At 47.8% G+C, this 26,718-nt stretch overlaps 1 protein-coding gene across 22 annotated transcripts in view; it reads right to left on the minus strand.

Annotated features, from left to right (window-relative positions):
• Window positions 1-26,718, minus strand: part of Dysf (dysferlin) — a 200,191-nt gene that overhangs the window by 133,598 nt on the left and 39,875 nt on the right. For 12 of the 22 annotated variants that reach the window (XM_005071085.4, XM_005071079.4, XM_005071081.4 and 9 more), the window contains exons 4-12: window positions 14,323-14,428; window positions 8,396-8,510; window positions 7,226-7,318; window positions 6,722-6,933; window positions 5,069-5,197; window positions 4,634-4,696; window positions 4,044-4,094; window positions 1,121-1,151; window positions 366-481 (exon numbers count right to left, since the gene is read on the minus strand). In XM_005071085.4, the coding sequence (XP_005071142.1) occupies window positions 366-481; window positions 1,121-1,151; window positions 4,044-4,094; window positions 4,634-4,696; window positions 5,069-5,197; window positions 6,722-6,933; window positions 7,226-7,318; window positions 8,396-8,510; window positions 14,323-14,428 (916 nt within the window). The remainder of the gene's footprint in view (window positions 1-365; window positions 482-1,120; window positions 1,152-4,043; window positions 4,095-4,633; window positions 4,697-5,068; window positions 5,198-6,721; window positions 6,934-7,225; window positions 7,319-8,395; window positions 8,511-14,322; window positions 14,429-26,718) is intronic. The other 10 variants (XM_040737838.1, XM_005071091.4, XM_005071087.4 and 7 more) reach the window with 1 other exon arrangement.

A 26,718-nucleotide genomic window follows, 5' to 3' on the forward strand; every position in this document is an offset into this window, starting at 1 on the left:
TCTCTGACAATCGCCAACTCAAACCTTTCTTTCCTCAAACCACCTCTCACGTCAGCCTCACTGACAGGTCAAGATGATCACAACATCTCCCCAGGCAGAAAGTCAGGCCCCAACTGATGTCAAAAGAACAACTTGGCTTTTGCCAAAAGAAAACTAGACACGCATGCCCTTTGAGAAGGATGTGTGAAGCTAACTAATACCAGCTCTCTCCAAGCAGCGGAGTTTTAAGTGGTTTGCTTGTTGCTTTACATTTTCTGCAATGTTATGCAGTTCTCATGATTACCATGTACTCATTTCGGAGAAGAAAACACAGAGCCAGGGGTTTTATGTGGCTCTGGAGTAGGTGCAGTGAGGAGGGTACTCACGGGAGCTTCATCTCCAGGCCCTAGCACACACAAGCTGGCTTTGAGGTAGCCTCTGGCCCCTGCAGAGAAGTCATCAGGGTCTGAGAGCAGCAGCCACTTGCGGAGATAGGCGTGTCCTGCAGGAGATAAAGGAAGGTCTGGTCTGTGGCCAGACAGGAGCTTAGAGGGGAGTGTTTAGTGAGACAGAAGACCTGACCAGAGGAGGGGCCAGGCTTCACGCCCCACGGATGTGTGAAGACAAGAGCTCCCCATAGAATACCTTGCTTCCTTAGCAGGGTCAGATTTCCCAGAGTATGGAAGACTGGCAATCATGACACCCTCTGTAACTGCTGATATTGGATAACAAGGGTCTCAGAGATTTTTTTTTAATCTAAAACTAAAAAACACTTTGGACATTTGTGTGCCAGGGAAGAGAAACATCACCAGAAATTTCTACAAGAGGTGATAAAAGCCAAACACTGGCCTATTTTTCCACTTCCTTGGTAAATCACCAGAGGAGCAAGGAAAAGCATAAAGTGACTCTGAAGGGATCCCAGGCTCTGCTACCCTGGCTACAAACCCTGGGATAATCACTCCTGAAGAAGCTGACTGACAATGCTCCTGAGGGCTTGCTTTGCATGGAGGAGAAGTCCCCGCCTTCCCTTCCAACTGCACACCCCACCTCCAAGTTCTAAAGCACCAGGAAGGGAAAAGGAGTCCCCCAAGCAGCTCCAGAACCAGAATGTCAGGGGTTGGCCAAGGCGAGAGCTACTCACGGGGTTCTCTGTACACGGTGCCCACATCCATCTGAAATAGAGAGGACAGGTAATCAAACAATGGATTTTTTTTACGTTCCCGGTCCCCTCCTCTACTTTGCAGAGGGTTGTTTTCTCCGTGTGCCTGCTGTATGTCGTGTGTTTCCTCAGCCCCTATAAATGCTTTTCTTTAGCTACAAAAAAAAAAAAAAACAACCCAAAACACACATATATACAAGCAAAGCAAAAAATACAGACTATATGCAGGCAAAACACCCATATACATTAAACAAATGTTTAACAGACTAAGAAATCTGTCCAAGGAGCTGAATGGATAGCCATATAATGTCATTTAATGCATTCTTAAAGATTTATTTACTTCCGTTATATGTGTATGAATGCTTCACTTGCATGTATGCCTGTGTACCACATATGCGCCTTATACCTGTGGAGTTCAGAGGTGTCAGAACACCTGCAACTGGTATTACGGATGGTTGTGAACTGCCATGTGTATGCTGGGAACGAAACCCAGGTCCTCTCTGCAAGAGCAGCAAGTGCTCTTAACCGCTGAGCCATCTCTCCAGCCCAGTTTTTTCAGTTCGGAAGGTCTGTTAAATCCACCCTGGAGTCTCCATAACTAAGAACTTAGAGTGGACTGTCTATTGTCCAACTCCTGGCCACCAGGAAAAGTAAGCAGGCCAGAGCAGGCTCCTTCTCCTGAGTGCACATGAGAACTCCACTCCACACCCACAGGGAGGATGGGGTCAAGGAGCAGAGCACTACATCATGTGATAGGGTGGTTGCCATGAAAATAACCCCATAGGCTCATATATTTGAATACTTGGCCCACAGTTGGTGCAACTGTTTAGGAAGGATTAGGGGGTGTGGCTTTGTTGGAGGAGGTGTGTCACTGAAGGTGGAACTTGAGGTTTCAAAAGTCCACACCATTCCCAGTTAGCTCTCTCTGCCCCATGTGTAAGTTCTCAGTACTGCTCCAGCACCATGCCTGCCTGACTGCTGCCATGCTCCCCACCAGGATGGTCATGGAACAACCCTCTGGAACTATGAGCCCCAAATTAACTGCTTTCTTTTGCAAGTCGAATTGGTCATGGTGTCTTAGCACAATAAAAAAGCAACCAAGACACACAAGACAGCCATGGGTATGGGTTGGGTTGATTCCCTTCTGGGGTGCAGGGCCAGATGGGAACTTAAAAGGCAGTTTAATTCCCTCTGGTGGACACAAGGGTAGTGTTCACTCCCTCTCTTTCTGTCACATGCAGGAAAATGTAAGTGTTAAAGTGTTAAGTACTTTCTCCAGCTCTTTGCCATGTATCTTTTCAGAAAGGAAGCTTGAAGCTGTGGGGAACCATTCAAGGACCCAAGCTCCGCTTCCAAAATGTAATTATGAAAGAAGGCCAGAGACATCCGGAAGCCTGACCTCTGAGGGTACCAAGCTCCAGGATGCCAAACAACCTGTCATAGAGGACAAAGTTTTGTTTTTTCTTCTGAATAAAGAAAACTAACTCACATAGATGGCCACCCTAATTACCCCGGGAACCTAGGAAGGACTCTGTGCTGGGTGGGAGTGTGGAATATTCCTTTACACAGTGTGAATGTGTGTCACTGTGACTGGGTTAATGAAGAAGCTGACTGGACAATAACTAAACAGGTAGAGGTTAGGTGGGACAGGCAGAAAAAAAAGAGAGCCTGAAAAAGAGGAGGAGGGTCTCGAACTGGGAGGAGGAGGTTCTATCACAATTAGGGGAAGATGTGGAGCAAAGGAGATGAACTTGTCATACTGAAAAAAGATAATGAGTCACATGGCAGAGTGTAGATAAGAAATATGGGTTAATTTAAAATATGAGTTAGCTAGTTAACAAGTCTGAGCTATTGGCCAAGAGTTTATAATTAATATTATGCCTATTATAATTAATATTTGGGAGCAGTTGCTGAGACATAGAGAAACTCTGCCACCAGTGGGGTTGCTGTGATAGAGAGAGGGTGCTGTGCTGGCGAGGGGTGCTGTGCTGGAGAGGGGTGCTGTGATAGGAGAGGGGTGCTGTGCTGGAGAGGGGTGCTGTGATAGGAGAGGGGTGCTGTGCTGGAGAGGGGTGCTGTGATAGGAGAGGGGTGCTGTGCTGGAGAGGGGTGCTGTGCTGGGGAGGGTGCTGTGATGGGGAGGGTGCTGTGATGGGGAGGGGTGCTGTGATAGGAGAGGGGTGCTGTGATAGGAGAGGGGTGCTGTGCTGGAGAGGGGTGCTGTGATGGAGGGTGCTGTGATAGAGGGGTGCTGTAATGGGAGGGGTGCTGGGTGCTGTCATAGGAGAGGGGTGCTGTGATACAGGGGTGCTGTGATAGGCGAGGGGTGCTGTGCTGGAGAGGGGTGCTGTGATGGGGAGGGTGCTGTGATAGAGGGGTGCTGTGATATAGGGGTGCTGTGATAGAGGGGTGCTGTCATAGGAGAGGGGTGCTGTGATACAGGGGTGCTGTGACGGGGTGGGGATAATGTGCTGGGTAGATGTGCTCTGCTCTCCAGACCCTTTCCTAACTACGGGAATGTGATGGAAGGGGCTCTCCACCCACTTGACTTCCCTCTGTCTTCCCAGTTCCAGAGATAGCCTGTAACACGCATGCCCTCCTGGCAAACACTTATTCAGTAATGAAAGGGAGGGCACGCATGGTGACTGGTTCCTCTGTGCTTTCAGCACACGGGAGATTGAGGCAGCAGGATCACCATAAGTTTGAAGCCTGCCTGTATTAAAAGAGGAGAACCCTGCCTAAAACAAAATAGGTATTTTATTTCTCTACCTTTGGTGAAAGGTTTTCTGAATTGAGAGATTTTATGGAGTTTTTTAGGAGATGAGTTGAAACTAGACTCTCCCAGCATAGCCTGCCCCTGAAGAGGAAATGAGAGCTGACTGCTTCCAAGAAAAGGAACAATTACCCGGAACTCGCCAAGGAGGGCATCTGTCCTAAGGGAGCGTGAGTCCACCACCTGCAAAGAAAGAGCATCTTCCTATGAGAGTATGGCTCTGGCCAGGTCCCTCCCAGACAAGAGCAGCCAGCAGCTGGCGCCATCTCCATTCCAGAGACGGAGCTAAGTCTTACTTCTCAGAACTGTGTGAGTAGATACTAACATAATCCCCAGCTCACAAATCAAGGGACAAAGGCACAGGGCAATCACAGAGCATGTGCAGAATCACATGGGCACACAGCAGAGTTAACCCCACACATGTAGCGCACAACTCTTCCCAGCAGCATGGGGAAATCAGAGGTCAGAGAACAGATAGAGGGAGCCAGTGAAAAGCCGCGAACTCTGGGCCTCTGACCTGAGGCACCTGGGTAGTTTTCTGCCACTGGCAGAGTTTCCAAGAGTACGTCAGTCACCTAGGAGTCAAGCTTCACCCCACCGCTCTCTCACACACACATACACAGGCACAATGGCAGACGTGTCTGTGGATACCATATCACACTATTGCAGGCTATCATGCTTACCCAAAGCCCATGAAGAACACTTGGATAGCTGAGACCTACCGTGATGAAGATAGGCTCGTCAAACAGCTCCGAGGGAGAGTCAAATACATTGAAGAAAAGAGTCTGTTGGTTCAGAATGGACAAGAGGGAAAATCAGTGTCTCTGACCCTCAGGCTAGGCAGAGGGGCCATGGCTACCCACCAATATGCAAACCTGAGTTGAGGAGACTAGTGGAGCTCAGCTGACCAGTGCCAAGGTCTGGGTATCTAATAAGCCTGGCTGTCCCATCTCTACCTCAAGAACAGGAATGCTTGGATTGTGGGGAGCAGGGATCTCCAAGTCCTCTGATATTCTACACTGGTCTTGGCTCACACACTCAAAGTTGGTGCCACGAAAGAACACTCTTGGACATGTGCCCTGGTATCTGCTCTATTGAGAATGGCCTCTCCGCTCTCCAGCGCTATCAATGTCAGGCTGACGCCTGGGGTCACTCACCTCATTGAAGAGTGGGCTGTTTCCCTTCTGGATTCGAGTCCGTTTGGTCTGCCCAGCAGCTGTAACCTTGACCACAGGCTTGATGTTCACCCCAGGCAACTGACGCCCCTCTATCACTTGAACTCTGATCTGAAAGTCCGGAGAAGGGATTACTTATGGTCACCTGCTGACCCCAAGAGTCAGAAACTTTAAGACCAGCTCACTGATGACTTCTGGGAGAACTACCAAAAGCAGCTAGAAAGAGCTCTACAAAAACAATGGCATTTTCCACCAAGCTACCCACTGAATCTAGAAAATTCCAGAGCTCCCTGTAGAACTGCAGTACAGCTCCAAGTATGCCACCTGCATGAAATTTCCTGGGTCAAGGATAAATCCAGCCCTGCTTTCCCTTAGATCAGATCCTATTTAAGACCCCACTAATACCTATTCTGTTATTGTCATTGTCATTCTTTTTTTTTAAGGTCTATTTATTTATTATGTATGCAGTGTTCTGTCTTCATGTATGCCTGCAGGCCAGAAGAGGCACCAAATTTCATTACAGATGATTGTGAGCCACCATGTGGTTGCTGAGAATTGAACTCAGAACCTCTGGAAGAGGCTCTGAGCCAGCTCTCCAGCCATCATTGTCTTTCTAAATAGGTGACTCTGTAGCTAGACTGGCCTGGTACTCATTATGTAGCACAGGCTGGCCTCAAACTTGGAGTAATTTTCCTTCCTTTACGGTTGGACACAACTCAGACTCAAGCAGCTGGTTCTGAATGGGGGCAGAGGTCTACTTTTCTAAGGACCTTGGCTGGGCATGATGGCCATATAGGCTCATTCCAGCACTCTGGAAGCAGAGCTGGAGGATCAAGAGGTCAATGTCATCCTCAGTCATACAGTGAGCTAGAGGCCAGCCTGAGTAACACTGGACCCTGTCTCCAAAAAACCAAAACAGAGCCAGGGATGTGGTAGAGGAGAATGAGCAGAAAGTTGTCCTCCACACACATGCTGTGGCACACACATGTGCATACACACAGAGACATATCACATATGAATATAAATACAATCTAAAAAACTTTAAACAAAAGGCAGAGAGATGACTCCATGAGTAAAGGCACCTGCTGCCAAGTCTGATAGTATGAGTTTACACCCCAGGGTCCACATGGTGGAAGAAGAGAACCAACTCCCAGTGTTCCTCTGACCTCTACATCCTCACAGTGGCATTTGTATGCTCTACCCAACACACTAAATAAATAAATAAATAAAGTCACTAATTTGGGGGAAAGCTCAGGGGGCCCTGCTGCTGCTGCTGTTGCTGCTGTTGGAGCCACTGGTGCACAGGCTTGCTGGAGAACAGGGAGCTAGCCCTAGGACAAAGGCCAATTACCAAAACAAAGGAGATGCAGAGCTAGGCTTATCTCGTTCACTCATTGTTTGTTTGCTTGTTTGTTCGTCAGACTCCTTAGGACTGGGCAAGACATGCTCCGAGATCCCAAAACACAAACTCTCAATTCAGCTGCCAGCATTCAGTGAAGCCTAGCTTCTTCATGGGAGGCTTCTGGAGCTCCAGCACATCATCCTGAGGCTAAACAGCCCAGCCAGGCACAGGGCACTAGTCACTGCTGACGGACTAAAGGAGGAGACCGGACCACAGAGGCCCCGCTCTATCACCTGGAAGTCCTGTGGCTTGTCTGACAGCAGCTTTCTAGGTGGGGCTGAGCTTCTTTTTCTTTTACCCCCTGGATGGAGGGGAGGAGGGTGAGAAGGTATCTTCTTGGGTGTGGTTGGTCCCCCTGGGCCCGCAGCACCACTCTGATCCAGAAATGGTTCAGCTTCATCTCCAGTCAACCCCTGGTCCTCAGTGTCTTCCTCTCCTCCTGTGTCTGTGGGGACAAATCCCTCATGAGCACGTGTCCCTTTGGCCCTGCCCTGGGGTCTCAGTCCCACAGCAGGAGGACCAAAGAGCATGCGTGCTGAAGTCTGCCCACCCGTCCCCAAGATGGATGAGTTCAAAGAGGAACAGCTGCCACGCTGGCCCTTGAAAACAGTCAATAGTCAGTTAGTCAGCAGGAAGAAGACAGGATGGCCCTGACCCACCCACCCCAGCCCTGAGGACATGCTCTTCTGGCCTCGCCAGATGAGAGTTACAGGTGGTAGGGTCTGGCCGCATCTCACCGGTGAGGGCTGGCCACTTCTTCCCAGAGTATCTTGTGTCCATGGTGCTGTCACTGAGCAGGGACCAAGTTTCAGCCCGGCTCTGTCCCCCACCTGGCATGCAGCAGGGCATAGCCCAAGTGGGGAGGGGCAGGAAGAGCTGGGATGAGAGAAGCCCACCTTCCGCATCCCCACCCTCACTCACCTCTGATGTCCTCACCCACCCAGCCTGGGTAGCACGCTCAGAATCAGCTGCCTCTTCTCATGGCCAACCAGGCAGAGGTGGGCACCTCCCCTGATTGGTCAAGCTCAGAGCATCTGGGAAACTCTGCCCCCTCCCACCTGACCCCCAGAAGCAGCCATTTTCCTCCATGAGCCTCACCCAGCCAGCTCTCTCCAGTTCAGGATTCCCAGCCCGTGATCTCCAGGCCAGGCTGAGCCAACAAGACTTCCCTCTGCCTCCCTCTCCACAGAAACCCACACAAGACAGGCTTCAGGTTACCCAGGGAGAAGCTTTTATGATAACTTGCTTCTGCCTCCTCCCCTGTTACCAGACTATAAATTCCAGAACCTTCTCCTAAGCAAGCGCTCATTGTCGCATCTCAGCTGCTTCCAACCTGTGCTGCCCAGATGTCAGGCTAGCTTTCAGACACCACTGGCAAGCCAGGCTGCCCAGCCTCCATCTTCACTTGACAAGCCTAGCAGAGGCTTGAGACAGGCAAAGGACCTAGCCAACTCACTGAGTCCGCTCATTTCACATACACACATCTGTCTGCCCAGAACAACCAGCCCAAAGCCACACAGCTACTCCGTGTCAAAGGCAAGATGGAAACCCATGTCTCTTAACTTTGGCTCAAGGCTCTTTCCTGGGGAGAGGTGAGTAGCTCTTTTGTTGCATTCTATCACTCCTGGGTGTCAGCCAGAGAGCATTAGTTCACACTCGGCTGTGCAGTGGAGACTACAGGCTGGACCCTGCCCTTCCCAGGCATCTGGGATTTGGGGAGCGGGGTCTCTTTCCATCCTAAGCCTCATTAGGGAGCTGTCTCCTCCTCTTCTCTTCCACCCCCCCACCCACCCACAATTTCTGTCTCCATACTAGCCATCTCCTAACCCCAGAATTGAGGAGACCTGTTGGCCATCTTTCTGGGGACCCTGCCCTATCAGAGGGTAGGTTGTGGGTAGGCTCCTCACCAGCCACCAGGTCCATGTCAGGGAGTGTCGGAGAGGGGGCCAGAGAAGCAGGTGGTGGAAACAAGGGCACAGCTCCTGGGGGCGGTGTGTAGGACACCTGCAGGACCAGCGAGGCCTAGAAGAGATGGGTTAGCAACTGGTAAGTATGCAGGAGAACCGACACCCTGCCTCCAGCACCCTTTCTAGCTCTCCCATCCCTCTCCAAGGCGTTCAGCTCTAACAGGGTGGGGCTGCAGAAAGCTGTAGTAAAGCCACCCAGGAACCTGCAGGCACAGCCAGACAATTACGGATACATCGCTGGGTCCCCATTCAGGAGCTGTGTGACATTGGACAACTTTTGTAGTCTCACAGGAGCTCAGCTTCCTCATTTGTAAAAAAAAAAAAAAAAAAAAAAAAAAAAAAGGGGGGTTGTCTCATGAGGCTGAGATTGGATGAGGGACCCCACCTCTCCTACAGGATTTGTCTCGTTCTGGGAAGAAGTCCCCCAGTTTTCTGCTCACCATCAGCCCCCACCCCACACAGACAGTTCAGCTGCTCTTCTCCAGCCGCAGCTCACCCTTGGGAGCCACTCCCCATCTTACCCTCTTCCCTCCTGGAAGCCCTGCTCCTGCCACATCCTCACACAAGAGGAGAGACAACAGCTGCACCTTTCATGTGGGCAGGGACAGCTGCCTGGGGTCACACCTCACGTCCTCCCTAACAACTTCACTTTCCATAGGGAGATGAGGCTCTGAGCCCAAGGAGAAGCCAGAAGAGATCACTGATCTCCAGCCTGGCCACTGTAGGCCATCAGAGACCTGGAGGAGTCTCCCCAGGGCCAGGAGGAGCCTTTCTGGAAAAAGTCCAAGAAAAAGCAGGGTATGGTGGTAGACCCTGCAATACCAGGACTCGGGATATGGAACTTGAGAACCAGGAATTCAAGGAACATAAGTTCAAGGCCAGCCTATATATACAAGAACTAGTCTCTCACCTTCCTACCTACCCCCAGATCCAAATCATAAGTGCTCTGTTTAGACAGTACAAAACCTCTTGTGATGGCATCATCTAGAAGACAGGCCCTAAACCACCTGGGAAGGTTTATTTCCAATCTGGGCGCATCTGAGGGGACCATGTTGATTGGGTTAATTTGGGTGCAAGGACACACACTAAATGCAAACAGCACCGTTCCCTAGCTGAGCACACTATTCAGCATCTCTACTTCCTAGCTGTGGATTTGTGTGACCAGCAGCCTCGAATTCCTACTGCCTGGACTTCATGGCCACGAGACACTTCACCTTTAACTGCCCTAGAACAAACTCCTCTCCCTTAAGTTGCCTTTGTCAGAATGTGTTGTCCCAGCAGCAGGGAAAGAAACTCGGACAGCCCTGGGAGGAAAATCATGGAGCAGAATTTTCAGTGTCCTCCCATTCCTCTCAGGTAGATGCAATTCCCTCTGTCTTTCTAAGATTTATTCATTTTTATTTTATATGTGCAGGTGTTTTGCCTGAGTGTATATCTGTGCCCTATGTGTGTTTAGTGCCCACTGCGGCCAGAAGAGGACTAGAGATAATTGTGAGCTGCCATGTGGATGCTGGGAATCAAACCCAGGACCTCCGGAAGAGCAGACAGTGCTCTTAACCACAGAGCCATCTCTCCAGCCCCTTCACGTTCATCTTTTAAACGAGTAGTTAGCTGCTCGGTGTTAGACAGCAAGCATTTCCCAAGGTTCTAGCAAACCCTTTACAAATATAAAGGATTTACTAACATAATCTCCACCTGAGCGACTCCAGCAGGAAATACTGGGCATAATAGTAGAGACATCCATAGTGAGGAGAGCGTCCAGGCTCCTAGGGCAAGCCCTGCCTGAGGTTGAGAAGCTTCCAACTCCCACTGTATTCACCTCTCAAGTTTTCATCCTACAGACTGGAGGCCATGGCGGAAAGACAGACTAACAAAAGCAGAACAGGCAACAACTGGGACTCACAACACTGAGAAAAAAGCCCAGAGGCACCCTTTAAATCCTACATTCAAGGCTTGGATGTTACTGGCCCTGCATGTTTGGAAACTACCACCAGGTGTCGCCACTAGAACAGTGAGTATTAATATTGTCAGCTGGTAACTTAAAGGGAAACTGCCTCCTAGGCCCAGTGTCCTCCCTCCTATGGCTGAAGAACCCATTCAGTGAACCGGGCACCTGAATTTTTCACAACTGGTTATCTGTCCTCTGCTTCAACAAAAGTCAAGCTGGGCTCTTTGGAGAAATAACTAACTGTACAAGATAAGCCTAGACCATCTTTTAGTTTCAGGGAAGAAAGGAAATTCTCAATAAATTACAGAAACATCAAAGGAGCAAGAAGAGGCTGCAGAGATGGCTCAGAGGCTAAGAACCCTAGCTTCTTTTCCAGAGAACTTAGGTTCAGGTCCCAGTAGCATGCATAAAGCCCAGGGCTCAATCCCCAGCATCACATAAACCAGGCCGATCTAACCATCATGCCAGTGGGGTAGAGACAGGGAAATCCCTGAAGCCCATTAGTAAGCCAGCCCTGCCACATCCATGATCTCCCAGTTCACTGAGAGACCCTGCCTCAAAACATCAGGTGGAGGGTAAAGAAGGAAGACAGCTCAACATCAGCTTCTGGCCTCCACGGGTACACACAGACACACATGAACACGTATACACAACACACACCACTGATGAGCCTTTAGGAGGTCTGCGAGCTAGAAAGTCTGGATCAATATTGCTTTCATCCCTTTGAAAGCTATCCTACGGTTACATGGGAGAAAGTCTTTAACGTGCCTTGGGTGATGGGCTAGGAGATAGTGATGCAGTCTCAAGGGGCAAAGGGCAGAGAGTACTTTTGACTACTCTTGGAATCTTCTCCACTCCCACTCTCTGATAGGATCTCTCATTATGTTGCTCTCTATTCTAGACTGGACTTGATTTTTATATATATTACAGGCTGGCCTCAGATTCATAGCAATTAATAATAATTAATTAATAATAATAATTCATTCATTCATTCATAGCCTTAGGCTCCCAAGAGCTGGAATTACAGGTTTAAACCACCATACCCAGCTTCTTTGTTGGTGGAGGTGGCGACAGTAGTGGGGCGGGGGGGGGGGGGCAGGAAGGGTGTTCAAAGTCAACCTAAAGTATCACTCCTTAGGATCCACAAATCTTGCTTCTTCAGACAGGGTCTCTCGTTGGCCTGGGGTCCACCCATTAGGCTAGGCTAGCTAATCAGTATGCCTCAGGGATCCACCTGCCTCCATCTCTCCAGTGCTAGGATGGCAAGCATATCATACCTATCTTATCTAGCGTGGGTTCTGGGGATAGAACTCTGGTTCTCATGCTTGCAAAGCAAGCACTTCTCTGACTGAGCCATCTGCCCAGCCCAACTTCTACTCTTAAACCATTTCAAAATAAAAGAAACCTGAGCCAGGCATGCTGGTGCATACCTTTAATCCCAGCACTCAGAAGGCAGAGGTAGGAAGATCTCTTTGAGTTTTTAATTCAAGTCCAGCCTAATCTACATATTGAGTTCCAGGCCATCCAGGGTTACACAGAGAGACTGGTGGTGGGGGCACGGTAAGAAAATGGGGAATTGCCTGCCATCACCTTAGGAACTGAACTCAACAGAGATAAAATCTACACCTACCACACTGGCTCCCCCAGCCAGGTTCAGGCCTGATGCAAAATGAAATATGAAGGAAAGCCTTTTCTAAAATGTTACTTAGAATTTCAAGATGGTAGGAGCCGAGAATTAAATCAAGCCCAGGATCCTTCAGAGCCATGCCTGGGAGGGGCACCTGCAAGAGCCAGCCCAGTCCAGCTCCAAATCTGTCAATAGAAAATGATATCCCTGCCTAATGTATTTGGCTTGTCCAGTCTTCCATTAATTTAAGCTTTCATTTAAAAAAATCTTGTGCACCTGCTGGAGGCTAATCATGCTAGAGACCGGAGCAAATGGCTTCCACCAAACAGCACATGTCCCAGCAAGAAACCCCAGCTCAGAGGTTCTTTGCAACTGCCTATGCTGTACTGGGATGTCACTGCCGCCATAGGGATGGAGTCTGTTGCTGGACCTTCTCCCAAGAGGTGTGGACTTCATCCTGAGAAGGAGGATGCCTAACTCTACCTCTCACTGCTTCTCCTAGCCTCTTCCAAGTCTCTCTCTGCCACTCCTCACCTCTGTCCACATCTGTGAAGACTTATCTGGTGGCTCACTGAGCAGGGTCCAGTCCTCCCGTCCACTACCTCTTGGATCTCATGGACTCATCTTAGAGTTTATTGTTGGGGAAGGATTGTCAAGCCCCAACTCCACAGGCAGCCTGGGGTCTCAAGCCAAGGGAGGGGGCAGCAGGTTCTCAGCTAGTAAGCATGAAATATACACACAATATGGGAGCCAGAAAGGGTGGGAAACGCAGATGATTGACAGCCTTTCACAGCCCAGTACACAGAAACCCAGCTGAAAGGCTCCATCCAAGACAGAATGAGCTTGGAGGAGCAAGTACAGAGACCATCTGTGTCATGGACACTGGAGGTTAGAGTGGAGAAACATAGATGTCTTGGCGTGGAAGTAAGACCCTTTGATTGAAGGCTGTGGGGAGGGGGCAGCTCTGGCCTGAGAGGTTATAGGAAAGCGCCAGACAGATCCCTGACTACAAGGGCTGCTCTCCACAGAAAACATAGTATCTCCGCTTACTGGTGCTCTGGGCTGCAGATACCTAGTAGTCTCCTCAGGGTTCCAGAAGAGCCAGCTGCAAAAGCCTCCTAGACTAAAGGTAGTTCTAGCTGACTGGAGAGCTCAAAGGGGAGGCAAGAGGTGACTCAGGAGGAGACTGAGACCATGTCAGAAAATACTGCACCAAGCAAAATAGCCATCATTGCACACCATCCACTGCAAGATGGAATTCTAGAAGGAAGGCCATTACTTGGGGCAGGATCATATTCTCCTGGGAATCATACTCATCAAGGAAGCAAGTGATATCCACGGCCTAGGATGCCTCAGGAACAAGTTCAGGAATACAGAGGCTAGGGCCACTCAAGAGCCTTCCTCTCGAAGAGTCTAAAGATGAACTGTGGTGGTATCCCCATCTGCACATCTTCTCACTGGGACCCCAACTGCTTTCTTTTCCCAGTGACAGCCCAGTGTGGTCCTGTTCAATCCAGCCCAAATTAACCCCTTCTTGACTCTCCCAACCAAAGACTCAAACACACACACACAGACACAGACACACACATACACACACACACACACACACACACACACACACACACACACACAGCCTTTCTATGAGTGCTAAAAGCCCACAGTCCAACAGGCTTCATTCACTGGGAAAACATATGTCCCTTTCTGCAACGCACCTGTGTGTCCTGGCATGTAGGCAGACCCAGAGTTCTAGTGACCAGGAAGAATCCTGTAGGGTATATTTAGACCACTAAAAATAACAGGAGGCCAGCAAGGAGGACTGGAAATGGGCTGTGTGGACTAGGAGTGCATGGGAAAACTGGGGGAGGGACCATAAGGACAAGAGAGGAAAAGGAAGGGGTCCCGACTGGCCCCAAGAGAACAAGGGAGAGTTCGTCTGTCTCCCTCTCCTGGTGACCTGTGACCCAGATGACTCAGACACTCCCCATTTGGAGAAGAGGACTGGCAATGGAGAAGGGCAGTCTGCCAGACAGACTAAGGAGCCAGTCAAGGCTGACTGGAACACAGAACAGGAGGTGAGCAGCTGGGCCAGACTCAGAAGTAGCCAAGCTGGGGTGTGGCAGGCTTCACTGAGTCCTGCAGGTCCCAACCATGAGTCCTTTCTGGCACACTATAAACTATAGCCAAGGAGAGCCAGGCTTAGCTCCCAGGAGCTGGCCCCTGACACAGACACAGGGAGGGCTCACCAGGCCTCAAACAGAAGCTGGCTATGGGCAGAGGAGGCCAGACACTTACCCCGGTGTGTTGCTGCTTGGTGTCCAGCAGAGGTGCGTTGAAGCTGGCTGACAGACTGGGAGTGGCAAGGACTTCCTGGAGTGGGATCTTGGCTTCCCCCAGGAACCTGAGAAGACAAAGAAGGCCAATGGTGAAAACCAGCCTAACGTGCCTGGATCTTCTCCCACATCCCCCATCACCTAGTAACAGCCCATCTACCTAGGGGCACCAGTTCCCTGGGACTCTTAGGGCTTCCCGTGTACCTATGATACCCATGTAAGATGGCTCCCCTGGTACCATCTTAGGGGGACCAGACACCCGAAGGAAACACTTAGGTAGAAGAGAGAGATCAGAGAGACCTGCCTTTCCCCAAGCTCAACCTTGACCTCCTTCCAGCCATGCTACTGCAATGTGTAGTCATCTTCCCATCAGACGGACATTTACTTACTTACTTGCTTACTTACTTACTTACTTACTTACTTACTTACTTAGACACAGGATCTCATGCAGCCTAGGTTGTGTAGCTAAGGATGACCTTTAATTTCTGACCCTCCCTTTTTACCTCCCAAGCGCTGGGATTACAGGTCCCCCAGCATACCGTGTTTATACAGTGCTGGAGTTCAAGCCCATGGCTTCATGCATGCTAGGCAAGCACTCTCAGCTGAGTCACACCCCCAGTCCTGCCATCAGACCTTAACCAGGCCAGCATTGCTAGAAGAGAGAGGTGGTTACCCCCTCGTCACACCTTTGCTGCCCCCACACCTTGGACGGCTGCAACCCACATCACACAGACTGTCTGCACAAGTTCCCAGGAAGCACAGCACCAATTATGAATCAGATGCAAGGACCCATCCTGTCCTCAGACCCATGGAGAAAACAACTCTGGGTCTAGGAGACAGACCCCTTCACCAGACATCCAGCACACACTCCTGAGACCACACTTCTCACTGAGGGAAGAGACCACTATGAGGATGAGCTCTTGGGAAAGAGTGGGCCACAGCTGGATGGCCCAAGGAAGGCCTTTCAAGGAGTGCAGAGGAGAAAGTCCTTTCCTTGGGTTGTAAACCGTTCACCATCCACACTGCACCTCTGCAGTGGCAGTAAGTGGCTTGTGTCACCTAAAACCTGTCACTGGAGTCTGCTTCAGTCTCTGATAGCTCCCTAGGAATCAGCTGACAAATCTTTATCAGTCCTGGGGAAAGCTAGAGGGACACATTCATCATTGCTTTTTCTTTTTTTCTTATTTCTCCTAATGAATTAAGCTAGTCTATTATCTAAGACAGTCCTTTCCCTGGTCTCTGTAACAATGGTCTGCATATAGGTTTAAATGGACCCATGGAGTGAAACTTGCCATCTTGACTTAATCAGTTGAGTTCTGGAACTCTATGCTGGTGGGATGCCACCTCATCTCCACTAGTAAGGGGACTTCTGAAGTCGGGCTGAATGCATTTGCATTATGAGAAGACTGGGAGCCTATAGGGACAAGAGTTAGGTTCTGGCTTAAAAGGGATATGTGGAGGTGTCAAGTTGACGGGGATGGACTTGCAATGTAATGTTAACTGTCAACTTGACATCATCTAGAATCACTCAGGAGAGAAACCTCTGGGCACATCTGTGAGGGAGTTTCTAGACTGAGTTAACTGAAATGGGAAGACCCACTTGAAATGTTCCATTCATGGGTTGGGGTCCTGATGCATAAAAAGGAAAAGGTGAGCTGAGCACCAATATGCATCTTTCTCTATTTCCTAACTTTGGATGCACTGTGACCCATTGCCTCAAGCTCCTATATCATGACTTCTTGCCATGATGGACTGCACCCTCAAACCATGAGCCAAAATAAACCCTTCCATCCTTAAGTTATTTTTGTCGGGCATTTTGTCATCGAAACAATAAAAGTAACTAATAAGAATGGCAATTATAAGCCGGGCGTTAGTGGCACACGCCTTTAATCCCAGCACAGGGGAGGCAGAGGCAGGTGGATCTCTGTGAGTTCAAGGCTCGTCTACAGAGCTAGTTCCAGGACAGCCTCCGACAATACAGAGAAACCCTGTCTCGACAAAACAAAACAAAACAAAAAAACAAAACAAAACAGAATGGCAATTATAAAAAAGGAAGGAAAGAGGGAAGGAAGAAGGTGACGAATGTGGAGAAATCAGATCCCTGCTGAGCATGCTTCTGTTCAGAATTTGGGGTGCTATGGGACATAGACATACAACCCAATCTCAAACCCTACTTCTGACTCCAGACATCTGCACAGTATGTTCAAGCAGTAACTCCTCAAGCATCGGAAGATGGGAGGAGCCCAGGTGTAGCTCAGTTGGTAGAGTGCTTGCCTACCATGCACAAAGCCCTGGGTTCCACCCCCACTACCTCTTAAACCAGGCATGGTTGTTTGTGCCTAAAAACCCAGCAAACAGGGTATAGAGGCAAGAGGGAGTTCAAGGTTACCCTCAGATACATAATGAGTTTGAGGCCAGCCTAGGATACATGGGACACTGTCTTTAAAGATAGTGGGGTGGGGAAGGAGCTGGAGAGATGGCTCAGGGCCAGATGACTTGAGTTCAATTCCAAGCACCCACACATACAAGTGGTACACAAACATTCATACAAGAAAAATATATATACACATAAAACAAAATTAAATTTTAAAATAAATAAACAAAAATAAGAGATAGGAGCAACCAAGTCAGATAGGTAGACGGGCAAACAAAAGTAAATATGCATACAGGTGACATATTATTCCACATTGGAAAATTCCTGACACTTCTCTTGGGACTAGCCTTGGGCCATCTGGGGCTGAAGCTCCGTGATAGAGTACTTGCCTTACATGCATTAGGCTACTAGTACAGTGCCCAGTACTGTCCAAAACTAATAATGTAGAAAGAAGGAAAGAAAGAAAGATAGGTAGATAGACAGATAAAATTATTTTAAATGGCAGGGTTTTTATATATGTATTTTAACACATAAAAATAAATAGGGGATGAGCAATGGCTAGCTCAACAGAGTGCCTTGCAAGAATGAGGACCATGTTTGATCCCCAGAACTCATGTAAAAATGCCAAGTATGGCGTCACAGGCTTGTAATGTCAGTGTTAGGAAGTGGGGACCAGAAAGACCCCTGGGGCTCACTAGCCAACCATGCTAGCTCAGCAGGTTAGCTCCAGGCCAGTGATAGATCCTGTCTCAAAAGAGGTGAACAGTGTTCCTCCTGAGAATGACACTCTCAGCTGTCTTCCTGACTCTGCACATAGGTGTACACATGTGCATGCTCATCCTCCTCATACATGCATTAAAATTAACTAGTTAATTATAAATAGATAAATAGCTTGTAAACGTACATAAATAATCATTAAACGCCCTGGCAACAAAATACATGTATTTGCATCCGCTTAGGGCAGGCATGTTCTCAGTCATCTTACGGTTTCCCTTTCTAGAAAGACAATAAACATGGTGTGTGTGTGTGTGTGTGTGTGTGTGTGTGTGTGTGTGTGTGTGTGTGTGTGTGCATGCGTGTGAATGTGTGTGTGCTGCATTCAGAAGACAGCATATTGTTGGTCCTCACCTCCTACCTCATTTGAGGCAGGGTCTCTTTTTACTGTTTTTCTATTGCATACTCCAGGCCAACTTCCCTTCATGCTCCTGGGAATTCTCCTGCCTGCCTCTCACTCCCATCTCCCTGTAAGAACATGGGGGTCACAGATGCTCAAAATAAGCATCAAACTTTTACAGGAGTTTTGAGGATTTGAACCCAGGATCTCACACTTTAACATCAAGTGCTTTTACCATTGAGTCATCTCCCCATGTCTTTTTTTTTTTTTTGATACAGTCTCACTATGTATTTCTGGCTGTCATAGAATTCACTATGTAGACCAGGCTGGCCTTGAACTCACAGAGATCTGCCTACCCTCCCTGCCAAGTGCTTGAATTAAAGGTATGTGCCTGCCATGCCACACCTGGCTTCATATTTATTTCTTTAAAGAAAGAGTGAAAGGGAGGCATTCCAAGGTTCTAAAGTCCCACGATGGTCAAGCTTTCTAGAAGGTGGGCGCCTCTGTTCCCTGGTGCCAGCAGGAAGTTTTGCACTGTAGTTTCCTGAGCAGGGGCTCTTGGAAGGTATACCCTAAGGACTATCATGAGTGTAGGGCTTGTCCCCAGTATGGTGACCAAAGTATCCTCAGAATCCGGAAGTCCCTGTGACAGAGTCACTCTGTCCTTTATGGAAATCCTGTGCAGCAGACCAGGGTGACTTGATCAAGTAGGTTGACAAGCAAACAGCCCAAGGACCCTCCAGATGTGGGCAGCATCTACAGTCGAGATGTCTGGCCTTGGCAAGAGGAAGGCCAGGTCCAACAGCAGAACAGAAACGCAGACAGCAGTCTAGTGGACCAAACAGCTCAGTGCAACTGAAGCTGGTCTTAGGAGCGCTGGCCAGATGCCCAGAGTAAAGGTGGACCACCTGAGCCTGGCTTGCTGGCAAAGAGCTCCCAGACAGACAGAGAGAATTCCCGGAAGTGGGCTGGGGAACAATGGCAGGAAATGCAGAAGGAAGTGTCGGCTCCACCTCTGCCAGCCCTAGCCCTTCCAGCTGTCCCCCAGAGCTGGCTAAGAATGACTGTTATTTCCTCCTTGATACCTCTTCTGGGTCCATCAAATATGTCCTTAATGCCTCCATAGGTTCTAGGGCCAGTCCCCACAAGGTACCAGGTGGTCCTATATCTTAAGGAAGAAGGGCTGGAGGCTACCTATCTGAAGACTCAAGGGGCAAACTGTGGGGACAAGTTTGAAAGAGTCAGGGAGACAGAGCCTCCTATATGGGTGACTGCTGTGGAAGCATAGCTCAGAGAGGAGGGGCAGGTTGCAGAAACTTATAGGGATGGGTTAAAGGGATCATCACAGGTCATGATGAAAGCCACGAATTCATCCATTCAGTTCTAAAAAGGAAAGAGGGCAATGAAGACCCTCCCCAAACTCCCTTCCCTTGTGACTTTGCTCAAAGGACCTCAGTCTTGGGGCACAAACTCTGGTCCATCCCATCTGAAGATAAATACTGAAATACAAGTTCTAGGCTCAGCTGGCACCAATCAATGATCTGTTAGGTGGCCTGTAGCATCCACAAGAGTCCAGTGAGGGGAAGAAGGGCCTAGAACCCCGCACAGGCCACGGGCTGTGGGAGCCAGCTGGGTGTGTGTAGAGAGTGATAGGTCAGAAGCAGCCCTGTGGGCCTGGCCTGACCTAAACACCACAGGCCTCCCAGCCTCCTCCTCTGGTCATTCTTAGCTCTGTTGTTTCAGAACCACTGGAATGTTGGAGCAGAAGCGTGGGGGCTAAAAGAGAAGCCGCCATCCCAAAGAAAGAGAAGGCATGAGCGGGTATAATGAGAGAGAGAAACTGTGGCTTAACAGGCGACACATTTTCCCTCAAGGAAAAAGAGCTGTGTTTATCCATGAATGTTGACGCCCTATCAGAGGTGCCAAGCGGGAACCTCCAAACCCAAGACTTGGGCAGTATGTGTGAAGGCGGGACTGGGGAGGGGGACACCCAAGATTATGCTAATGAAATATGAAAAAATGGAAACAATCTTGTTTAAAAACATTGAGTCTTACTACATCATTGTTTGTAAGAACAAAGCACAAAAGCAACTCAGTCACCAACCACTCAGGACGGTGTAGACACAGTACAGCACATCCATGCTACAAAATTCTGCTATAAAATACTACATTTCCACAGGAAAGTCTCAAGACCCATGGTCAAGTGCAAAAACACAGCCCATAAAAGAGTTAGAACATACTGCATGGAAAAGAGGAAACTCAGACGCTATCTTGGTGGTTAAGCAATAAGAGCCCTGGGATCATGTAAGCAAAGGAAGACCAGAAGGAATGAAAATCAAGACAGCCTCTACAGAGAACTGTATGGAGGGTCTTCAAGAAACTAAAATTGGATCTGCCATAAGACCCAGTTATCACATTTCCAGGAATATACCCCCCAAAAATACCAAAGTGCGAAAGGCATGCTCTTGCACGTACTTGTTTACAACAGCTAAGCATAGAATTCACCTAGGTGCCCCTCCATTAGACAAATGGATAATTAAATGTGATATACATATACATACACACATGCTGGACTATCAGACTATATTAATGTTACTCGGCCACAACAATGAATATCCTATAGTGTCAGCAAGACAGATACACCTATGGAATACCAGGATACATGAAACAGATGCAGACAGATTTGCATATTCTCACTCATATGTGGGTTCTCAAAGAGTTGATTATGGGCAGCTATAGAGATGACTCATTAGTTAGGAACACTTGCTGTTTTTGCAGAGGACCTAGGTTCAGTTCCCAGTACCCACATGGTGGTTAACAACTGTCTATAATCCACTTCCAGGGGCTCTGACACCCACTTCTAATCCCTATAGGCTTTGTGCACATGTAGAGCACACACACACAATCAGGCAAAAATACTCATACCTGTAAAATCATTTCTAAGTTGATTATGTGGCTGAGGACAGGCTCAGAGGGCAAAGTGCTTGCCTAACATGCTGGAAGCCCCTAGGTTTGATCTCCAGCACCTATATAAACCAAATATGGTGGTTCAGACCTGTAATCCCATCACCTGGGAGGTAGCGGCAGGGGGATTAGGAGTTAAAGGTCATCCTTGGCTATACAGTGATTTTGAGTCCGGTCTGGGCTACATGAGACCCTGTTACAAAAAACTGATTGGAATGTATAAGAGTGATTACTGGGAGTGTGATGGGAGCGGAGGTGAGCTGTGGCAGGCTGGATAGCAGGTACTTAGACACAAATGGACGTGGTAAGTTCTAACGTTCATAGCGCAGTGAGGGCTCTAGAGTATCTAGGAGAGAGGGGCTTAGAGGCCCCAAGCACAAAGGTGCGATAAGGAGGTGGCACCGTTCATCGCCCCCGTGTGGTCAGAATGTACTGTATACAAGGATCAAAGCATCATGCCGGACCCCACAAACGTGTAATTATAATGTGCCAATAATGGGAAGGGGTATCACCCATTAATTTGATATAAACCATAGATTCCATCTATCAAGTTTATCCATGCAATATCTACTGATTTCAATATGTTGTCACAGCTATGAAAAGAAACAGCCCCCAGTCTTAAGAAATCTCTCCTGGAGTGTGTAGGGAAGACTGGTACATATGACTTACCTTCCAATGAGAGGAAGAATAAGGAAGGAGGAATGGAGAATGAAGAGAAAATTAGAATCAACAGGAGACCCACACAGCAGCATGCTTCTGAGTGACCGGCATGAGGGTCATCTCTGTACTAATTTCCGCTATTTTCTTAACATCGTAAAACTGCATTTTTAATATCCAAGAAGGGTCACTGTGGGTCAGTTTCTCATCTTTGAAACCAAAACAATCACGTATGTATGTATGTCACAATTCAGTTTCCAGCAACTTGTTTTCATCTTCTCATCATGAGTCAGACCCCATCCATCCTGGGGTGCACACACTCAAACACACACACTCACTCCAGGGAAGAAATACTCAGGATCTGAGTCTCCTGGGTCCTCAGCTCGACATGCCTGGCAGGAAAAGACAGGAAGTGAGAGATGGCAGGACCTTCCCCAACCCTTCAAACCTCCTGGCCTCAGGCAGCCTTCCTTCCGGGACCTGACTCCCTAGAGGTAGTCCAGGGGTAACTCTAAATAGTTTTCCCCTTAAGTCCAGAGAGAGACAAAAGAAAGATTATCCTGAAACCCAGGGATGTCCTGGACGGAATCCAGAGCAAAATATAGCTTTTAAAATCCTTGAAAATGAGGGTGTGCCCAGTGCTTTTTGAGTCTGCAGAGAACAATGGGATAGTGAACTTTCAGTATTCGAACCCCAAAAGGCCTCCTAACGAGTACAGGAGACAGCCTGCAAAATAGAAGCTGACTTTACTATGCCTGCTGTTCCCAACTCTAAAACAGCACCCGGCGCTCTGCCTTCTAATACACCGTCGTGAGTGCTCATCTGAGAGAAGATACCCCGGGACAAGCCACTGAGAGCAGAGAGAAAAGGTCCTCCATGCTCTGAATGGACCAGCAGTTTGGATTGCTAATGAGACCCTGAATGTATGGAGTTAAGATGAAGTCAGAAGAGAAGGTCAGAGAAACTAAACCTCATGTAGACAATCACTCCATGAACTCACCACTTCTGAGGGAGAGAATGACAGAGTTCAAGGCCAGTCTGGGCTACGTAAGAAGATGTTGTCTAAATAAGTAAATGAAATATCCAGATGTAGTAGTCTATAATCCCAGAATTCAGGTGAGGCAAGAGAATCATGAATTTGAAGCCAGCCTGGACTACATAGCTACATTCTGACTCAAAAACAAACAGTTCGAGGCCGGGCTGGACCGACAGCCTCCAAAACAATACAGAGAAACCCTGTCTCGTAAAAACCAAAACAAACAAACAAACAAACAAACAGAATAAATTCACAGAAGAATAACATGGAGGGGCATTAACCTTATGAAAGATGTTTAGTTGTAAGTCAAGGAAACGCATGCTACAAAATATCTCCCCTTGGCCATCACACTAAAAGTAAAAAGATTCTCACACACCTTTTCTACACTGTTCGTGAACATAAGCCTGGCTATTTTTGAAAAGCAAACTGGAAGCATCTCCAAGCTTCTCTTTTGCAAATGTACACTTGTGTGTGCATGACTATGTGTTGGGGGTGGTGCATGCTTGTGTACAGATAAAGGTACATCTTTATGACCAGGCATTGATGCACCTATATGACCATGCATTTGGAGGACTGAGGAAAACTTCAGGTATCATTCATTCCTTAGGAACTTTCACCTTGTTTTTTGTAAATCTCTCACTGGCCTGAAATCTGCCTTAGTAGGCAGGCTAGGCTGGGTGGCCTCCAGGGCACAGAGATCCATCCACCTTTGTCTACCTTCCCAAGACTAGGATTACAGGTGTATGCCATGGAATCTGACTTTTTATCTGGGTTCAAGGTGTCAGGCTCCCAGGTCCTCATGCTGGCACAGCAAACAGTTCCCCAGCCTTTCCAAACATCTTAGATGCTTATTCTCTCTAATCCAATAACCTCACTTCTAGGAACCAATGCCTAAAATAAAAAAATAAATAAATAACACTTGAAATAAAATTGTTCACTGGATAATCATTTGAAGCAAGAAATCGTGAGGAAACCAAACTCCATCCAGTAAGGGCACGGTGAGACAAATACAGAGTGGGCAACAGTGCGTTTCCAAATCAAGGGTGTGTACATAGGTCGTCTCTATCACTGATGTGGCAAGGTGATCAGACAGGGGCATATCCAAGTCAGAACAGCACATGACGACTGAAGAATGGATGTGACACACCATCGAGTGACACACTGACATGGAAAGTGACAAAAGGCAAAGTGCAGGCCAAAGCACACAGCTGGGCGTCAGGTTTATAAGCAGGAGTACTGTGTGTGCATGTGTGTGCGTGCACACATGCGTGCGTGCGTGTGTTTGCATGTGTGCGTGCGTGTGTGCATGTATCTGTGCATGCACACTTGCGTGAGTGCATGTGTGTGCGTGTGTGCATGCGTGTGTGTGCATGTGTCTGTGTGTGCACAGGTGCGTGTGTATGCATGCGTGTGTGCATGTGTGCGTGTGTGTGTGCACGCGTGCACGTGTGTGTGTGTGTGTGTGTGTGTGTGTGTGTGTGTGTCAGTGAAGCTTGAAGCTTCATAGGCTCAGGGAGAATGGAGCAAGATCTAAACCAAGATACTAACAGTTGATGCCATGGGAGAGAGGGAAGGAAGGAAGACAATGAAAGAAGAACTGGAGCTTCTCCTTATGCCTCCTTAATAATGGGGATTGGTTTTTTAATTTTTATTTAGGTTAGAAACAATCTTGTTTCACATGTCAATCCCAGATCCCTCTCCCTCCCCTCCTCCCACGTCCTCCCCACCAGGTCCCTCAGTCCCCCACCCAATCTCCACTCCGATCCCAAATGTGGGTGAGGCTCTCCATGGTGGATCTCCAGAGTCTGTCATTTCATCCAAGGCAGGGCCTAGGCCCTCCCCCAAGAGTCCCGGCTGAGAGAGCCTCCCATATTGTGGCATGGGCACTCAAAGTCTATTGGGTAAATACTACCCAATGCCCCATAGATTACCTAGGCCTCCTCACTGACACCCACATTCAGGGGGTCTAGGTCAGTCCCATGCTTTCCACACAGCCATCAATCTGGAGTCCATGAGCTCCCCCTTGTTCAGGTCAACTGTTTCTGTGGGTTAAACCAGCCCACTCTTAACTCTTTGCCCATCAGTTCCCTCTTTCTGACACTGGATTCTAGTTTGGTTCAGTGTTTGTCTGTGGGTATCTGCCTCTGCTTTTATCAGTTGCTGGATGAAGGTTCTGTTTCCCAGATTCCCTAGCAGTGGGATTGTAGGCTGGCACTCCCTGATTCATGTCTAAAATCCATATATGAGAGAGTACATACCATGTTTCTCTTTTTGTGACTGGGTTACCTCACTCAGTATGGTTTCTTCTAGTGCCTTCCATCTGCCTCCAAATTTCAAGATTCCATTTTTTTTTCAGCTAAATAATACTCCATTGTGTAAATGTACCACATTTTCTCTATCCACTCTTCAGTTGAGGGGCATCTAGGTTGCTTCCAGGTGATGGCTATTGCAAATAATGCTGCTATGAATACAGTGGAACAGACATCCTTGTTGTATGAATGTGCATCTTTTGGGTATATGCCTAAGAATGGAATTGCTGGGTCTTGTGGTAGACTGATTCCCATTTTCCTGAGGAATCTCCATACTGATTTCCAAAGTGGCTGTACAAGTTGGCACTCCCACCAGCAGTGGAGGAGTGTTCCCCTTTCTCCACATCCTCTCCAGCATAAACTGTCATTGGTATTTTTGATTTTAGCCATTCTGACAGGAGTGAGATGGTATCTCAGAGTTGTTTTGATTTGCATTTCCTGGATAGCTAGGGATATTGAGCACTTTCTCAAGTGTCTCTCAGCCATTTTAGTCTCCTCTATTGCGAATTCTCTATTTAGTTCTGTACCCCAGGTTTTAATTGAATCCTATGGTGTTTTGGAGGCCTGCTTTTTGAGTTCTTTGTAAATTTTGGAGATCAGCCCTCTGTTCGGTGTGGGGTTAGTGAATATCTTTTCCCAATCTGTGGGTTGCCTTTTTGTCTTGCTGACTGTGTCCTCTGCCTTGCAGAAGCTTCTCAGTTTCAGGAGGTCCCATTTATTAATTGTCGATCTTAGTGTCTGTGCTACTGGATTTATGTTCAGGAAGCTGTCTCCTGTACCAATTTGTTCAAGGGTGCCTTCCACTTTCTTTTCTAAGAGGTTCAGTGTGGCTGGATTTATGTTGAGGTCTTTGATCCATTTGGACTTAAGTTTTGTGCATGGTGATAGACATGGATCTATGCGCATTCTTCTACATGTCAGCATCCAGTTATGCCAGCACCATTTGTTGAAGATGCTTTCTTTTTTCCATTGTATATTTTTAGTTTCTGTGTCAAAAATCAGATGTTCATACATATATGGATTAATATCAGGGTGTTCAATTCGATTCCATTGGTCTACCTGTCTATTTTTGTGACAATACCAAGCTGTTTTCAGGACTACAGCTCTATGATAGAGCTTTAAGTCAGGAATGGCGATGCCTCCAGATGTTGCTTTATTGAATAAGGTTGTTTTGGCTATCCTGTGTCTTTTGTTTTTCCATACAAAGTTGATTATTGTTCTTTCAAGGTCTGTGAAAAATTGTGCTGGGATTTCAATGGGGATTGCATTAAATCTGCATATTGCTTTCGGTAAGATTGCCGTTTTTACTATGTTGATCTTACCTATCCAAGAGCATGGGAGATCTTTTTACCTTCTGGTGTGTTCTTTGATTTCTTTCTTTAATGACTCAAAGTTTTTGCTATACAGGTCTTTCACTTGTTTGCTTAGTGTTATCCCAAGGTATTTTATGTTGTTTGTGGCTATTGTAAGGGGCGATGTTTCTCTGATTTCTTTGTCAGCTTATTTTATCGTCTGTATATAGTAGGGCTACTGATTTTCTTGAGTTGATCTTGTATCCTGCCACTTTGCTGAAAGTATTTATCAGCTGCAGGAGTTCCCTGGTGGAGTTTTCTGGGTCACATGTAAACTATCATATCATCTGCAAATAGTGAAAGTTTGACCTCTCCCTTTCAATAATGGGGCTTGTATATACACACACAAAGAAAACCAGGCACACATATATATATACACACTTTTGTGGGGTTTTAAAACTTAGGGCACATGTGTGTATATTCTTATACGTGTAAGTACACAGTCCAGAGGTAAATCTCAGGACACTTTGCTTTTTAAGACAGGATTTCTCATTGGGACCTGGGGATCACTAATTAGGTTTGGCCAAAGAGCCCGCTGTCTCTTGTCCCCCA

This window comes from Mesocricetus auratus, unplaced genomic scaffold (genome assembly GCF_017639785.1).
Source record: "Mesocricetus auratus isolate SY011 unplaced genomic scaffold, BCM_Maur_2.0 Super-Scaffold_100676, whole genome shotgun sequence".
In the NCBI taxonomy this organism is placed as follows: domain Eukaryota; kingdom Metazoa; phylum Chordata; class Mammalia; order Rodentia; family Cricetidae; genus Mesocricetus; species Mesocricetus auratus.